The sequence below is a fragment of the Taudactylus pleione genome, unplaced genomic scaffold, assembly GCF_031769625.1.
Source record: "Taudactylus pleione unplaced genomic scaffold, aTauple2 ptg000093l, whole genome shotgun sequence".
In the NCBI taxonomy this organism is placed as follows: Eukaryota; Metazoa; Chordata; class Amphibia; order Anura; family Myobatrachidae; genus Taudactylus; species Taudactylus pleione.
In genome coordinates this window covers 41,450,746-41,470,079 of record NW_028284495.1, presented here as the reverse complement: position 1 = coordinate 41,470,079, position 19,334 = coordinate 41,450,746, and the positions used below count along the sequence as shown (strand labels likewise).

The 19,334-nt window shown below is 38.8% G+C and overlaps 1 protein-coding gene across 1 annotated transcript in view; it reads left to right on the top strand.

Moving 5' to 3' along the window:
- The window catches only part of PTPN2 (protein tyrosine phosphatase non-receptor type 2), a 98,534-nt gene extending 84,528 nt beyond the window's left edge, over positions 1-14,006 (top strand). The window contains exons 9-10 of the mRNA XM_088469723.1: positions 508-609; positions 13,630-14,006. Coding sequence (XP_088325849.1) covers positions 508-609; positions 13,630-13,651 — 124 coding nt within the window. The 3' untranslated portion in view covers positions 13,652-14,006. The remainder of the gene's footprint in view (positions 1-507; positions 610-13,629) is intronic.
- Positions 14,007-19,334: the final 5,328 nt, after the last annotated feature.

The window sequence follows — 19,334 nt, the reverse complement described above, 5'->3', positions numbered from 1 at the left end:
TTTCAGTTCTTTCTGAGCTCCACATGAGACTGGGCAGGACTATGTTGGGACGAAATAAAGGTATAATGGGGATGAGAAATCTGCCTAGTTTCTACGATTGAGGTAAAGTCTAAGGGGCCAATGTATTAATAATCATGGAACTGTCACAATTATTAAGTGTCTGATTTGTGGTGGATATTTTACTCGCTATGCACAAAGTGAAACTCGCAGGGAAAAGCGGTTGCAATAATTTGTGTGAAATCTCCTGCATTAGGCGATTAGTTCATAGCAACAGACATACAATACAATTATGCAGATATATCATTTTATGGAAAAAAAATAGCTTGATAAATAGGCCCCTTAGTCCTCTAATAGAAATATATTTACATATATTCAACATATGGAAAGGTATGTTCAGAGTCCTCTAAACATATGAGATTACCAACTTTTACTAAGGAAACAGATAAAATATGTCTGCCTCTCATGATTGCAGTGCCTGTGCTGAAATATTCTTTCTATATATTGCAGTGCACTTCGGAAAAGGGACCGAGATTCTAGAAAAGCCAACACTGCACATAAAGTACAACAAATGAAGCAAAAGATGAATGAAGTGGAACGGAAAAGAAAAAGGTGGTTATTCTGGGAACCTTTTCTCATTCCAGTTGGGTTGGCTTCAGTCCTAATAGCGGGAGTTTATGTCTGTTGGAAATTCTATTCTCCCTGACTTTCCAGATATTATGGTGCTTGTGTGGGGGTGTCCACAAACACCCTAAAATATATACCCTGGGTGCTGTGACTGGTGCAGACTTATTCCTGAGGTATGGTGTGTGCTTTCAAATGGATATAATCTGTGTCTGGTATCTCAGGACCGTTGGGGTCAATTATTCCTAACTGAAGCTGCTACCTTTTTGTATTGATGAAAACTGGTACGTCTTATGTATTTCTGTCTTCTGTTTTTTTTTTTCCTTTTACACCAAATGTAAAAATATTTGATTGTTTAAATGTTAAATTGTAAGGATTAGTAAACTAACACCTGTGCGGGCTACTCTTGGGATCACATCTGTAGATCTGTGTCTTCTAATAAGGTAGTATGTGTCCTATTTAGCATATTAAAAGGAGCTCTGACATTTGCTAAGATGATGTTCCAAAGGTCTCCCTTGTGTACAGGTATGGCGGAGACCTCAATAATTAACATTTTATTGACCATTCCACATTTTGCTACTTGGTTTTAAAAAAAAAAAAACTGCGATACAAAGCTGGTTGTTATTCTTATTAACTTGCTGGTGTACTTTCTAAGTACAGACCACCCCTGATCTGACAAGCTTCTGACTGCAATCAAAGATGAGGCCAATTTGCAGAAACTTTTCTAGTTCTAGTGGTGGTTGTAATACAGTTAAGTGCAAGGCTAGAAGATAGCATTATGTGTCTTCTTGTGAATCCAGTTATTTGGCTATACAGCAGGATTGGGTTAAGTGGATTTGACTCCGCGCAGGAGTGAAATTGTCATTTGAAAAACCAACTATAATTGTAATAATACACAAAGTGATCAGTGGCATCATAAGGGGGGGTGCGGGCCGCACCCGGGTGTCACCCGCCAAGGGGTAACACCAAAGTGCCGACTCCTCAGTGACAGGAGCTGGTGCAGCACTCTGCTCCTGACACAGTGAGGGAGCCGGACTGCAAATAGACTGGTTCCCGGGGGCAGTCTGCATCTCCGGTACGTCTTTAGTGACTAAAATGCAGGGTCGGGCAGCGTGGCCATGCCCCCTACCCACGAGGCCACAGCCTACCCACGAGACCATGCCCCCTTTTTATCGCCGTGCGCACCACTCTCCTGCTTGCAACGGGTGTCACCCAGAAGAGGGACGAAAGGAATCTTGACTGAAATGATCTGTGTTGGTGGTGCACCATGGAGTTAAGAATAACAACGTATTCTTCTTCAGGGTCCATAGGGAACCACAGGGATAACATGGGGATATTATGGTTGGAGACCAGACACCAAACAGTTAAAGCTTCAGCTCCCAGGATGCCTCGGGATCCTCCTCCATATATACCCCACCCCTAGTCATAGGACTTCAGTTGTTCGTTTGGTGCGGAAGGATCAAGACGCACCTTTGTAACAGGGAACTGCTCTGGCAGTCCTAAGCTTTTATTTAATTTTTTTGGGTTGACAGTACTAAGCGTCTGAATTAAGACTCATATACTGCGACTCCATCTACCTCCGCTGGGCCACAACACCAGTAACTGGGCTGGTGATTTCGGCGGGTCGTGGCTAAGCTTGCTAGCCGCAATGCTGCGACCTGGACTGCGACCGGATGCACGGAGATGTATTTGGTAAATTAATTCACAGAGGTGAGTCGATAAAGAAATCTCCTTGACAAAAATAGAATAGATCTGTGGCGCTGCTCCTTAAATTGTTCAGTCTCAAGGGTAGGTGGTACTACCGGAAGTCTTTTTCCTCCTCCTAACAATGTGTCACTATACTCCTTTTTAGCAAGCGGATGGCAGCTTAGTCCTTGAAAATGCCGATTGGTAGGTCGGATAATCTAGGAACAAAGGGGGAACAAGGACAAGCGTCTGATAGTGTAGTAGTTAAAAATACCATGAATTAAATGTATATATTTTCATATGCGCGTACCATAGATATAATTGTATGTTAAGCATATAAGGAAACAATCCTTAGATCGCAGTCAAAAGGGTTCCACGTCAGACGTGACCTTCAGCTTATATTTCTTAGCCCAGGAAATCACCGACCAGATATCTACAACCTTATTGGAGCAGAATAATTTGCTTCTATAGTGTGGTATATTTAGTAAATATTCAGTTTTAATATACAAAAATACACATATCACACATAAAAACAACAAGAAAAAGTAGCTTATCTTATGTCTATGGACAAAAGATAAACTAGAATTAAATTGCACTATACTGGGTAGTGATAATGATCAATAGACAAGTCTGGTTTATAAATAAGCAAATTTAATATGAAACAAATGATATGTAAAGAAAAAATGAGAAACCGCTCTTATCAGGCAAACATACAGATAAATACACTTCACTGCAATAGACCCAGCAAAGCTGGAATTTTAAATGGAAAGAGTCTCTGTAAGTAAAAGAAAGGAAAAACTTGGTCCGTTTGTTACAATGATTCCCGAAGCCTGCTAGTGTGTATCCAATTGTGTACAATGTATCAGATCTCCCGCATGTTAAATTCAGACCAGCCACATCAAAGCATGTCTATGGAAGCAGTTTCCTCGCTTCGCATACCAGCCTGCCTGAGTAAGCTGAGACTAACTCAGCTGGCCAGCGGACCGACGCCGTCCACCATCGCAACCATTGGTCACAGTGCTGTGATCGGAAATGCAGCAGGGGGTGTCATACACCTCCGGCTGCATTTGCATGTTGGAGGACGGAATTGCAAATCTGCCTGTGTGCAGCTTTGTAATTCTATCCTAAGCTGAATCACCCCCATAGTGTGAGCGAGTGTGTAATCCAAGCGGACCGGCACTCAATCTCCACAATAAATGTGATGTACCCAGGTGCCTTCCACTGTATTTAGTGCAACAATAGAAAATACACCAGGCGGCACTCCAGGTCTTTGCAAAAAATCTGAGATATAATATTTCACGTCACAGGACAAACATCAATGTTACGGAGTGCTACCGCACTCTATTTTCAAGTAACATGCCCACCATTAAAAGCCACCACCCAGTCACTTCCCAAGAACGTCTATCGGAATTGAATGGATCTCCGTGCAATTCCGATCTAGGTCCCCCAGTGGTAACTATCGAGAAGCGTGTGCAGTGTCTGATACATGCACAGATTTAATACATCTGGGGCTTGTGCCCAATGTTCTAAATGTGTCCACCTCTGGTTCAGGCCCAGAGTCTCCCAGGTACATATAAACCTGCGTATGAGCAGAGGGATAATGCACTATTGCACCTCTCTCGACTTTTAATTCCATATTTACTTATATGATATGGAGGACTATGATTGTGGACACCGGGTGTGAACCTATCCTATTGGATTTCATACAAAGTGGCTGTGTTTGCGTGAAGCCAGGGAATCTGGATTTACTACCTTTCGCTAATGCGAGTTTCTGCAGGGCTAATGTGAGCTTACATATAATTTTATTCGGGAAGCTGTTCTGCTCACTGTTTTACAGTCCACAGCCGCAGTCATCATCATCTGTATTGACTCTTGCACTAGCCCCATGCTTGGTGCAAGAGCTCCATCAGTAACGCTCTCTATTTGCATCCATGAAAAAAAGAGGCGTCCGACTCAGAATTAGGCCCTGTTATCTCTAGCTATATAATCTGAAGTGTATATTTCATTGACTGGTTTATTAACTTGTATTAAATCCACCTTACGGATTTATTGGGGAGTACTCATTTTTTTATATATGATACATAACTCCCACTGATGGTGTGGTGGCACCATTGTTTGTGCAGAAGGGGTACGTATGAAATACTATGTTATGTTATGTGGGGGGGGGGGGGGGATGTGGTGCGTGACTACTGCACACTCACTGGTGTGAACAGGAGCAGTAGAGTAAAGATTTGCCTAGGGTGCCCAGAAACCTAGCACAGGCCCTGAATACAAACTTAGTAGAAGAACAACAGAATGTTTAAGTGCTCCTTTCTCTGCCATACAAGCTTATAGCATCTGAGAGTGTCATCTAGATATTCATCCAGTGGAAAAACAAATAATAAATAAACAAAGATGTATAGTCACTATTTAGGTGCTATTTAGGAGTGCTGGTGACCTGAGGGGGTGGGGGTGATTGACTACCCCAGAAGGAAGGTGATATTGCTCTGTAGGGGCGGGGGGAGGGGCAATTATCCCAATACCCCTACATGTTCATTATTGTGCCTTTCTAAAAAGCTCTAATCTGGTACGCAGCCATTTCTACCTGTGTTTTATATGATCAATTTTTTTTATGATTGCTCTACATGGTTATTGCAAATAAATTTGTATGTTTTTACACTATGGCATCCCCTTTTATGATTTTATATTGAGGTTCATTGACACTGCAGGGGCCTTTGTGTTGAAATCTCTGGCTATAAGGAATCAGGGAATCGATATAACTGGATCGAAGGATTGGACTGAATCACATATATGTATGAGGCATACATATAAATTGAAAAGGACATACCAACTACAGAATAGTGACTATACATCTTTTTTTTTATTATCTGTTTTTTCACTGGATGAATATCTAAATGACACTCTCATAGAGACAATAAGCTTGAGAAAGGAGCGCTTCAACATTGTATTCTTTTTTTTGTTTTGTTTTGTTTGGTGATAGTCACATTTCTGATTGAACTGCACTTTCAGAGTTGGATCGCAGGAAATATTTATATCTATAGTTTAATACATGTCCAATTAGTCAAAAAAGTGATTATATGAGCTACCCTCTGACTTGGTTAGTTCAGATAAATGGCGTTCTATTGTAAAACTTTACAGAAACCATTTACTGTACATTTGTGAATATTACACTCTAGCTATGGGTCATATGTGTATAAAGTCTTTGCATTACTTAAGATATTCTAAACACACTAGGTGATTATTTTGGTCTGTATTTTGTGTGCTTATGTTAAAGTGTATGGATTTATTTGTAAATTTCCAAGATGTTTCCATGCATCATAAGTAATCTGCTAAAGTGGGAACAAGCCTTCAGCACTTGCTCACACTTTTTAAGATTGTCGTATACTTTTGTACATTTCAAATGGTTTTCCTGCACAAAAAAAAAATTATGAAAATGTGATACATAGTAAAAGAAAACCTTGACTTGTACCTTCATATACAGCATGGAGTGCATTTTAAGCATATATAAATGCATGTAAAACTCAGTGATTCGCATGAAAAAGGTATTTTTTTTTTTTTTTTTAATTTTAGCGCACTCTACATAAGTTGAAATAAATGAATTGCAAATGTGAACAAGCCCTTATCTGGTAGCCTTTAGCATTTAATCCACATTCTAGTTTATATATATATATATATATATATATATATATATATATATGTATATGTATATGTATATATTCTTCTGTATTTATATACTTTTATTTTTATTTCTTGTAATGGGCTTCAAAATGTGCTATTGTGCTTTTTTTAAGCTTTACTTTGTCACTTTTGAAGGAAACGAAAATTGTAAAATATGATTCCCAAAACACACAATTGCTCTTGTGAATACTATTCATTTAGTTTCTCCCCCTCCCACCTTTCCTTATTTAATTTTGTGAATTTGGCTACCCTACCCTCTTGTTCCTTAGACTAAAGGAGCATACACACTAGATGATATGCCCCCTGAGCGATATCGTCTAGTGTGTCCCTGGCAGGGTGTGCTCAGTGTCGTTCATGACATTGAGCACACCCACTGAACGATATCGTTCAGCGCCGGGCGCTCTCCCCCATTCCCCAACATGCAGCAACCTGACAATATCGTCAGGTTGACCTTCATGTTTGCCAGATGAGTGATAAAGATCTCATTCAATCGTCCACTTTAATCGCCCAGTGTGTACGCACTTTTACCCAGGCAATGTTTCTTTTCTCCATTAGAAAGGTCAGTCAGAATACTGTTGGTTTTATTATTGGCAATTTGTGTCCTGTGTAAACACTTCTCTTTTACTGAAATGTGTGGTAGATGATAGTCATATGCAGTTGAATTGGCTGTAAAATAGTGCTGTGAAATAGAAATTGGAGAACTTTTTAATATAAAAATAATTTAAAGATGATACCTTTTTTTTTATAGTAAACCTATAGTGGAAATAATTTAGAGCGATGAAGGATGTATGGCGCTTCAGGAGATTAACGGTACTGTTTGTTTTTGTGTGTGTGTTTGCGATATTCATATTAAGGGTTACTGCCAGTAATAAGACATCTGGACATAAGTTTAGCCAGCTTTCTCCAGCATAGGCTTCCTTGTGTCTGTGCATGGTGAGCCTATTTATCAAATGTCGCCACGGCCGGAATGTCCCTCTGGCAATTCTGTCAAATGCCAGAAAGGCCGATGTCCTGATCCAGCCGTTTGGATTTCTAGCCATTCAGCTCTGCCTCCCGGTCCTCTACCTACATGCTTAGATGGGACGTAGCAAGAGACTATGCTCCCGTCACTAGTGGCATCCCCTGTAACACTTGCCACGCACGCGTGCCTACGGCATGCGCACGAAAATAATCCCGGGTACGGATTTTAGCCCCATTCCGTCACTGACTGTCGCAGTGGTACAAGTAGCTATTTTTAATCTCACTTCATGATCATATTATCCGATGCAGAAGCTTAAAAAAAATATTTAATTCTGCAATACATTTTTTTTTATAATTTTAAGATTTTTTAAATGAATGTCTATAAATGGAGGGAGGCAGAGATACATTATTTAGCTTGTAGGGTAGTCTTCCATAATGACTTTTTTTTTTTTCTTTTTCCTCCTTTTGTATTTACATGTATGTTTATTTGAAGGGGGATGGACCAGCTCCTCAGCATGAATGGTGCCTGGTGTGACTAGGAATTAGTCTCTTCAATTTAGTATTCTTGATGGCGTGAAATCCCAAACAAGAAAACCATGAAAGTGAACGCTGTGTGTGGAATGTGGTTTTACATGTGCTGTAATTGCACTTTCGTTTCTTGAGTGACCGGAACGTTTTGGATGATATTACACCATTGTAGGACAAAGGTTGTTGACCGAATTCGTCTTTTAATACTAAAGTTGATATTAATTATTGTGGACCACAGACGCCCCAGTAAAGGGGTAATAGCGTACACTGTATGATTTGGGTGAAATATTCCATGGAGTGATATCAAATTCGCTCCACTTCTTCAAGAGGTTAATTCGAAAGCTCTGTTATATTGGCTGTAGCCCTCAATACCTCTGGCCCGAGTCATCATCACACTTTTTAATTTAAGTGCCAGGCGCCTATGCATGCTCAGTAGAGTTGAACGGGTCGTCATGAGTATCCCTCAGCTGCCATGGTGACCACACAATCGTAAGCTGTGGCAGTCCTTTTCACAGTGAACACCCCCACCTCCCCTGTGACCAGTGTTTTTTTTTTTTTTTATCTATTTAAGAACCCCCCCCCTCCTTCCAAATTATTTTATTGGGGCATTATCACCCATCCCCAATGCCCAGTGCAAGTAGAGCCCCCCAACCCACCCCCATTGGGCATTGCACCTCCGCTGGCCCCACATGCAGAGCGCAGCTAATCTTTGCTTTTTAGATTCCACAACATTTTTTTAGGTTGGTGGTTTTTGATCTCTGTACTTGCTGAGATCAGCCAAATATCACTTTCTTGTCCCCGGTGCATACGCTCCAGAGTGCCGCTCCAGCAGGGATGTCAGCATTCACAGACCACTACATCACTGCAGACGGGGCCCGGGAGCCATAGGAAATCTGTTCTGCACTTCTGCAGAATGGATTTCCTTTTTAACCACTTAACTGACATGGTCGCATGGGATGTGAACAGAGGCAACAGTGCTTCAGCTGACAAGGGGTGACCACGCCACCCGCTGTTTTTTTGAAGAGAAAATCTGTTCTACACATGTGCAGGATGGATCTCCTCTGACTCCCCGGACTCTCCTGCAGACCAGGTAATTTCTGACCGTTTTTACTGGAAAAAAATCGTCCGTTAAGTGCGTGTCAGCTAAAGCCCAGCTGGATACGGTCGCATATCATGGACCGCGTCAGTTTAGTGCTTAATGATGCTTTCTCGTGAATATTGATTCAGTCCACAAATTGGATACCTCTGTGTTCACTGTAAGCCGTTGTATAGTCTTCTCACCTCCCTGATTGCTGGAAATATGCAAGATGTGTGTGTCTTTGAAACAACAAAATGTTAGATATTAGAGGGGATGCCCTTTGGACCAAAGTCTGTATACTGCTTAATAGTAGTTGCATTTTGATATTAAGAGATGTTTGTGTATTGCAGCTAATAGCTCAGAACTGAACTGCCCCTGTTTTTTATTTGGAAGTCTTTATTGACATATCTCATAAGCACTTCCCAGCACAGAGCATCCTAATAGATAAATATGTAAGTAATAAAAGAAATTATATAAACATTGCTTCATTTGATTGTAAATGAAATTGTTATTATGAAATTATCATTGCTTGGCATTAGCCTTTATTTGGTACAGAATTACTGTACTGTACAGAATATAATTATTGTGTAGCTGTAAATAATATATTTCCTTTCATTCATGAGAGCCACAGGGAATTATCTCATTTTAATCCATGAAAATGGCTGTAGCAGCAGCAGATCCTGCAGCTATACTGGTGACTGTGTGACCAATTTCATGAATAGGATTAAAAAGGAACATTCTCTGCTTTATTTCCTTTACTGAGTTGACTCTGTGAGAGTGTTGGCACCTTTGAAAAAGGGCATCTGCCATTGAAACTGACATTAATATATTACCTGGCAATACACCTGAATGTCTTCCTCTGTTAGGTTTGGATCTTAAATTCATGTTCTACTTTTTCACTTTATTTTGTATTCACAAAATAATAAATTGCTTACAAGCATGTGAACTGTCTGTGTCTTTTGTTCTTGGTAACAGTGGTACAATTTAGGTAACCATAGCGTATATTACACACACATAATATACAGTGATATGTACATAAACCAACTGCATAATTCTAAAACCAATAAAAACTAATATATATACAATGTTTTTCTGCTTTGCCAATAACATGTACATAGCTTTTTTTTTTTGTAACTTTTATGTATGTAGGCCTATATAATTTTATATGTATGTTCTGCGTATACCATTTCTGCCCGTTACGATTTCTCAGCTCTTTTTGACTAGTACAAGCTTGATAATCTTGTAAGGGTTGTAAAAGCAAGCAAGTTGTCCACAGGCATAACTATTAACCTTTAACAGGGCTATTATGCTGTTTTCTGTACACACCTGCTCACTTTTATAATGCACATCAGTACAGGTTTATCCCATAGACCTCTAGTGGCAAATATGCATAGTTCTAGTTTTAGATATCTTGTAGCATTTTTTTTGTATAGTTAACTGTTATAGGTAACATAAAAGGACATCTATATGAAATGACCACGGTTTGTGTGGAAACAGGGATGTGAACTAAATCCTCTTACCCACTCCACATCTTTCAGGCAATGTTGGGAGCTATTTTTCAGGACTGTACTACTCCCCTTCAGAGTCCAGGTGACTCTCCTCCAGGAATACAGTACATAGTGTTTAGAAGGGCTAACAGGAGGCCTGAGTTTTATTGTGACTCTCAACCTTTTGGCACTAAACTAAGTAATCTCCTAATGATTGTGTGCTCAGGCCAGGAGCTGCTACCATTAACTGAACACAAGGACACCTGGATGATTTTCCTATTACTCAGCATTGCTTGTTCCTACAAGTAGGAGTGGATGATGCGGGAAAAATGAGGCTACTAAAACAAGGGTATTTGAATATACTGGTTTAAAATGTGTATATATATATGTGTGTGTGTGTGTGTGTGTGTGTGTATATATATATATATATATAATATAGTGTTATTAGTCAACTATGCGCATCCCCGTTATTTGCACAATCCTATTGCAAAAGATACGATGCGACATTCGCCCGAAAACTCTATATAGTGTTCTATTCGAAAAATACAGCAGAAAATGGGGAAATCAGCCTGTACCCCCCAAAAAAAGTCAAACTAACAGGGTAATAGTGTAGACGTGTATTAGTGACCATAAACAAAGGTTTTGGGGTTCTTTAATTGTGTCAAATGGCTGTTGTATGCATTTTTCTCTAACAGTGAAAAATTATAAAAATAATTATTTGTTTAAAATATAAATGCTCTATTTAAATTGGGGGTATTTTAAAATGGGTGTAAGCATATTTTTGTGTCATAAAAGTGCATTTTTAGAAAATTTTGCACCTGTAAACCCATTTCCAACATTTTTTTTTTTCACCCCAAAAATGACATGTCATTATTGGCCAAATGAAGCTAATTAAAAAATTTTTTTTTTTGCCTAATTAGGGTGCTCTTGGGGTTCTGAACCAAGTCTTGACATTTTAATAGGGATTTTGCTCAACTTTTCACCTGCTCCGAGATGGTAAAAATGTTTCACCTCTTTTGTCTCTGGAGAACTCGCACATGCGAAAACCGTAGCAAATACGATAAGTATTTTTTCGAAAGACAAATTTTTTTTTTTTTTTTGCTGAAAAGTGGCTTATCATGGCTAAATGGATATGGCCCTTAGTGTTTTAAGGCTCTGCATATAATCAAATGCAACAAAAATGTGTTAATTTGGCTAGTTTCCTCAGGGGTTCTAGAGGTTGGAAATTGAGCAGCATATATACCCACCAGATGAGCAAACTTTTCAAAACTGTTCCACAAAATAGTCACTGCAATTGGCATTGAGCTGCAAAACTTTCATGTTTCACAAGCAGTATTCATTCTTAAGCGTTTCTAGTCTTACCCTAACCACACCACACAGAACAATGGTTTCGCTGACATTTTTGCAGATCTATTTATTATGTGAAATGTAAAATTACAAATACAATGCAAAATGACAAATTAAATGTAGAACCTGAGCATTGTATCGTTGGAACTTTGCAATCTTATGAAATGTATGACTCCAGAACCTGTTTCACATAAAATTTTGCCACACTATCATTAATCTCTACTCTACATATATGAATTTGTTTAATTTTACTTACACTCCATTCTTCACTTACAATAGGCCTATCAACTTTTGGTTCCAGGTCTTCTGCATAATCAACAGATATGACTGCTTCCTTGGCTTGGTCCCACCCAGAGTTTTCATTATAAGCACACAGTCGCTCTTTGTAGAAATGTATATGGATATGGGAATTATTGAAATACATTATGGTAAAATTATAGAAAATTTGCCCTAGTCGTGTATTATATTGATAGATGTAGAAATAGGAAGCCCTTTTTAGAACTAGAGCGTGATCTTTAGACAAGTCTGTCTTGTGTCTGTTTCAATACTGTGCAAAATATATATGCGCTATGTGTGATATAGATATATATTATATATAGATATACTTTGCAATGTTGACGGCACTCTGTGTAGTAGATGATCAATATAACGCGCAGGTTCCCTCCATAGGTGAATAACCTCAACACATGGAAAGAAATTGTTGCCCTCCAGGAAACTTATTCAAGATGCAAAAAAGTGCTGTAGGATTAAACTTTAGCACTTTTTTGCATCTTGAATAAGTCACCAGGAGACAGTGCCGCCATTTCTTTCCACATATATATATATATATATATATATATGTGTGTGTGTATATATATGTATGTGTATATATATATATATATATATATATATATATGTGTGTGTATATATATATATATATATATATATATATATATATATATATATTATACACACACCTGCAAGGGTCTACATTGGTTGCAATGGGTGTTACTGGGAGGTCACATGTTTAATAAGGATTGTTCCTGATGTATTTATTGTGTTTTAGGTCTGATTATTTGTTGACTGGCTACTTAGTATTTAGTTAATGGCATTATGTGAGGTGGCTTGCGCATGACAGTAATATAAGGAATATAGTGGTCAATGTAGTAGAAACAGGAAATGATGTATTAATAGGGTACTCTGAATTGTATATGGGTTTTAACACTTTCTGGTGGTTACGTTAATCAAAGACAAAATTGAGTTATATCTGCGGAATAATGCAACATAGAGGCTTTCTGACTTTATAAATGCAGATACGATTGTGAGATACCTGTGGGTAACAGTGGTGTCTACCATGTGGTATACCATGAACATTTTCTATATTATCTATGCCTATTAAGGGTATACTAGAGCATATTAATTTGAAAAGCTGAGACCGTAACAGCATATGGTATATTTAATACCATGCTGTGATCTTGCTAGACTATATTGAGAATGGTATGGTTAGAATTGGATGGAGTCTGAGGCTCACAAACCTTTTACCTCCTCCTTGCAACACAATGGACAACATTTCCACTCCCATAATACGTATAAGTGGTATACACATCTCCATACCATGCAATACAATTGCCAGTAGTGTGAACCAAGAACACATGCTGTGCTAGACACCTCGAAAACAGACACCAGATTGAGGCACTCTGACACAATACAATATGCATAGTCTGGGTCCTGGGACATGCCACTCAGTCACAGTAACTTTAGGTATTATATGTAGTTTACTATACTGTAGTGTATATTTTATATGTTGTGGATGTTATTTAGCCTGTTAATGAGATTACTAACTAAATTACGTGAATCGAAATCTGTGTTCAGTCTTCTATTACAAGTATTTAATAATGACTCTCGTGGCTACTGTGAATTTAGAGCTTGAAAATTAATTTGTTTCTTGGTTATACTTTGCGACTAGTTTAGTTTATTAATGGTGTCAATTAGAAATGGTTATTAAATGGTTATTAGTATACTTGTTGCATTGTTATAACCCTTAGTACTAAATCAGAGAGAAATAGCACACCCTTTAACAAAAATCAAAACATATCATACCACAAATAAAAGGATTGAGGATTAGTTTATTATGTGAAAAATAAATTTGTCATGTAAATTAATTTATTTTATTTACAAAGGAAGATATTGTGTTATTTTACTAGTCTAAGCTTTTATTTTCTCACGTTACTGAATTAGTCATTTTTGTTTTGCATTGTGTCATAGGCCAAGGCTCCTCGACACCTAAACCTCCACGGCTTGTGACTATTCTACAGCAAAACAATTATACTACGAAACCATTGACATGCAAAGCAAGACATGAAACCCTCATCAGGAGCAAATGTGAGGTTTATTAATGAGATGACCTCATTGTGTTATCTGTTTACCACGTAAACTACTCCATCCAGGGGGTGAAGAACATCACCAGCATGAAACTTTGCAGAACAAGTTCACTTCATGTTTTGTCGGGTGTTTTCTAATGCATGTTCTTTAGAAATGTATGTAAGATACATTAGAGAAGTACTTTGTATCATTCTGCCATTCACATTGTATTTTTATACTTTTTTTGGCAGCATTAAATATTTCTTTTTTTTAAAATGTCATTGTGCGTTTTTATTGGGAGATTGTAGCTTTTGGATAAATTAGGTTTCAGGGCAAGGAAAAGCACAGTTGAATATCTGTGGTAAAATGTTAAATGTTTGGCATTTTCCATCAACATGTATGCAGGTGAAGGAGCAGAGTCAGGCTGAGTGGCAGGGCTTGAAGGTTACCTTCAGATTAATTTAATTTTTGGCTTACACTAGCTCTCAAGCAAATTGTAAATCCATTGCATTTCCTTTATGTGCTTTTGACTGTTATTATACTATCAGATCATGGTTTGTTTGTTTTTGTTGCCCTTGGATACAACAAACATTTGTTTTGCTGTGATCTATGCAGTGGATACAGTTCTGTCCAGGAAACCAAAAATAAACTTCCTCCTATAGATGCAAATATATGGCTATGCAGGAATCGGTATGTATGTCCGCCGGCTGAAATCCCGACGCTGGCAGCCCGATGGGTGAAGATCCCGACAGCGGAGGTAAGTAGGCTATCCCTACCACTTTGCCCCCCCAAACCTCCCCCTCTAGTGCCTAACCTCCTCCCCCCAGGGGTGTCAAACTCTCCTGGGGGGTGCCTAACCCTAACCTTCCCCCCCTCCCCGGGGTGCCTAACCCCCTAGCCTAACCCTCTCGGGGGGTGCCTATGTCCCCTCAGGAGTGCCTAAACCTAATCTCCCCCCCCCCCCCCCTACAACAGCTAAGAGGTCCCAACGCCCAGCTTAACCTTCATTCGGTATCCCGGGGGTCAAGATTTCGGCAGGTGGATAATGCTAGGCGTCGGCATTTCGACTGCCGGCTTCCTGACTACATACCGGCTATGCATCACAGAATGAAACTAGAAAGAAAAGATATTGTATTGAGTAAAAGATGCAAGACAAGCAGTTACAAGCCAAAAAAACTTCCTTTTGGAAGAAGTCCCCCCTTTTAATGTATTTCATAATTGAATGTTAAAGTATAACATAGTTCTATTTCTCCTTAAGGGCACCTTATCCCCAAACATTTGCTTGTGCCTACAATATATCATTACATGCTAGTCTCATGTATAAGCAATTTACATATGTGTAACTACTACCTCTTTGCCTGCTCTGTTATATTTTCACATTTTCCTAAAGTTACTTTACTTTGTAGATATAAGATTGAGACTTGCAAAACAAACTAATTTTTATATCTCTCTTTTTTAAATTTATTCTAAACAGATAAATAGGGAAAATAAAAATGCCAATGTCTTTACATTTCAAGTGTCCTGTAACAATTGGTCTAAACAGTTGTTTTATGATTGTAGCAGAGCATAATGTGAATATTCAGATGGTTTAAATCTTTTGCAACTGTATTATATATTTAAAGAAGTCTGCAAGATAAGAATAGTTATAGGCTGATAATTAAAACTACATGACTATGAAATATGCAAACAAAACATCAAAAACAGCAAATAAACAAATGATGTATATTATCTCATGAAAACACTTTCTATGATGGAGGGTAAATGTAGAAATACAACCTTTAAAAAAAATATATATTTATATATTCTGTAACAAACTTTAAATTACATTTTGTAGTTTACAAAACAACTATACAATTGTATAGAATAGAACATTAAGCAATATATGTTTTGTGTAATTATGAAATTAGTGACTATAAAAATCCCAATTTTGTCATAGTAGTATCTGACATCAATTTACTAGTTTGTATTATTTTATTTATTTTTAAATACTTAAAGAATTCAATGTCAATAACATTCAAATATAAATATATTTGTAAAATATAAAGTGTACAGAATATACACTAGTCTGCAATATATTATTTTTTATTTTATTTTTTGCTGCAATCAAACCATTGAAAGGGCTACATAATGTAAGATAACACTCCTGGGTCAGCAAAATAATGGTGGTTAAGCACGAAGGCGGTGCATAGACTCATCAGCGCAGCCACAGTAATGTTTTCTATTAGTTTTAAAACAAATTACACAAGTTTAGGGAATCCTGAGTTTTGAGCAGCACCTGTCAGTGTAAGTGCTTCTCCACATAAAATGAAATGTCTATTACTTGAATTTCCTGGCACACCTGATCAAAATACATAGTGCTCAACTGAGCAGCAACCTGGGATTCCACATTGGTAACAGGGATTCCGGTCACTTTGCAACCGTTTTAAATCCCCAGTATGCTACAAGTGTGCTGTGCTTCAGATCTCCACTGTCTGTCAGCAGGAAGTTGAAGCAAACTGCACAAGAGTGTGTCATGTTCTCAGAATGTAAATTCCAATGAAAGGTTCAGTAACTTATCAACATGGGATACTCAAAACCATCTACTTGGTTTTATCCCCCCCCTCCCCTCCTTGTATAATACAGTTAACTTATACCCCTTTCAGACATGGGTGTGGATGTAGTAAGCCTTGGAAAGAGATAAAGTACAAACAAATCAGTTCCTAACTGACCTTTTTTTAAACACAGCCTGTAACAGAACAGTTAGAAGCTGATTGGTTGGTACTTTATCTCCAAGTCTTACTACATCTCCCCCATAGCTTTTGCCGGGGCTTGCGGCTCAACCCGGGTCTCGGCTATGTGTGAACAGACCCAAACTAGATCTCCTGTAGTTTAAATGTTGCAACCCGGGTTTTTTAGACCAGATTGTGAGCCAAAAAATGCATTCCCTTTGAATGACTCTCTCTCAATTCCAGGACAGACACGGGTTAAGTGTGAATGGGTCTGACCGAGCAATTTCCTGGGTCCAGGTGTAGCGTGAAAGGGGGTCCCTAGCTGAGACATGGGATGAAGCCATGTTCAACAACCTAGGTTGGAGCCCCGGCGCATTTCTCAAAGGGGTATTATTTATTTCACTTCACCATCAAAGACAGACTTCTGTCCTGAAAAATAAACTGTGAAATTCACTGATTACGTTATACCTCTCTATCTATCTATCTATTCATTCTCTGAAGTGATAAAAATTGTCACCACATTGAAGTGATAAAAATTGTCACCATGTTGGCATGACTTGATCACATCCCACCAGATGTCCATCCCAAAGAGTTCTGATATAACTCGCATCTACAGTTTGCAGAACCTTTTTTTCTTATTTTCCATACATACCACATATCACCTCACACCGAAAACACAGAAACTCCTGAAAATCAACCAATAACACTATTCACAGCCATCAATGCGTAACAGTAGAAAGGAAAAGTAGAGCGGAATCCACAGACCACAGCAGAAAGAAATAACACTCTGTAGAGGTAAAAAAGGTGAAGATGTCCCAAAAAGTGCAACAGTAAAGATAAAAAGATACTGTATAGGTATTGCCAACAATAACACTGCACAACAATGAAAATGTTTCCGATGTGAAAATAGTTACTTCTAATTGATTTCAGCATGCAAAGAATGAATATGACATTTAAAACTCTGTTAGCTCTGAGTTCCGAGATATAGCCCATTATGATGATGTAGGGGTATTCCTAGTGAAGTGGGCAGAATGGAGAGAATCTTACCAGCAATCTGCGTTCCTTGCAGAGGGGGCGGGGCCTAATGACCCAATTAAATTAATCAGATATTTGTCCCCTCCCCTATTCAAATATATGCGATTCACAGGATTACCCACACAATATAACTGGTGCACTGAGTGACAAGCATAGTGAGAGCTTCCACCAAGACATTTCAGCAATGGAACAAAGATATCAGGGTAGGTGATCACTACTGTTGGACAGTGACAAGAGATGCCCCAGAAGAGGAGTACAAGCGACAAGCAAAGAGAAAGCACCCCCATGAATAGGCCACTATGTTAGATATTACTTTCATATGCTGTATGTTTCGTTTTGTGTTCTTATTTGTGATTGAATTAAAACAATTGTTATTTATTTTCTATCAAGAAAATATCAGATTATTTTAAAATAGCTTTTCACTATGACTATATTACTAATGTACATACAGTATAATGCAAGTAGTGTAGCTCAAAAAATAGCTAGTAAAAACATTCTGAAATCATTTTAGTTTTTCTTGACCTCAAATTAGTAATGTATGACTATTTTAGAAAGGAAACAAATTAGAAGTATTTGCTGTACAGTGTAATCTATCTAATAAAATTAAGTGCTGAAAAGAGAAATAAGCAGATTAGGGGAAAGAGGGAGAGAGAATTAAAATGAGGAGGTGAAAACATTAAAAAAAGGAAGGAAAAAACCCCAAGCAGCACTGCGGACAACATATAGTGTATATACATACTGTATATCCATGAGAACAACAAGCGGGAGGTAAAGAGAAGTATTTCTAAAAATTCCAATAATCCAAATCTTTATACTCCTAAAGAAGATGTGTCCTCAAACAACGCGAAATGACTGAGCTGCCCTGAGAAGTGTAGCATAGTGTCTTTCTCAGTGCTCGAAGTGGGAATTTAGAGGTGGGGTTATGGAGATTGAATCCCCCCCCCCCCATCGACCCCTGTTTCCATATCGCCCCATTGTACTTCTCACCCCCACACTTCTCCCCTGCCTGCTCACCTCACACCCTGCCCTTCTCACTAACTGATTCCCTCTCTCTTTCACCCTCCACAATACTAACTGCCTGCTTCCATCTTTCTGCCCTCTCTCTATATCCCTCTCTCACACCCTCCCCTTTCTCTAATTGCCTATGACCTGTTCTGCGCTGCTGGAATGGAGCCGCCGGGAGCATCGGGTCTTGGTTGCTGCAGTAGTGCACTGCAGTTTAATCTGGTGCCACTATGAGCCAATGAGAAGCTGCCAGCACCTCCGCCGATCGAGAGGTGTCCCCTGCGGGACACATCTTTACACATTGCTGCCGCTGTTTTGGTACATTCTCTTCGGCTAAAATGAAGTGGGGCCGGGAAGTGGCGGTATGTCATACTGCAGTATACCGCCACACTTCGACCACCGGTCTTTCTTTAATGTGTCTTATTCACATAGCAGAAATAGCGAAACACCACTACAGATGCTGGGCAGCAACCTTGACGCACAGGAAATAGTTAACTTGCAGATGAAGAACGGAACTTGAGAAAAAGCCGGGGCTGCTGTGTTGGAGCACTTCTTATTCAAATTCAGACTCATTCACACACAGATGTACAAATGTTGCACATCAGATTGATCAGTACAAAGTAGTTTTGTCACTTCCGTTTGTTTTATTTGTGTGTATAAAATGCACTTTTAGAGCAAAAATTACACACTGAACCTGGCGTGCCTGAAGCCACAGTTTATAAGGGCACATCTGTACATCGGCAACAGTAAGAATGAGCATGTCACAATGCCTGTATTCTCCAGTCCCAGAGATCCTGCCTAATTGTTGGAGTCTGTACGTGCAGTTTTCCAGGCTTCAGCATCACAGATAGTCCCAAATGC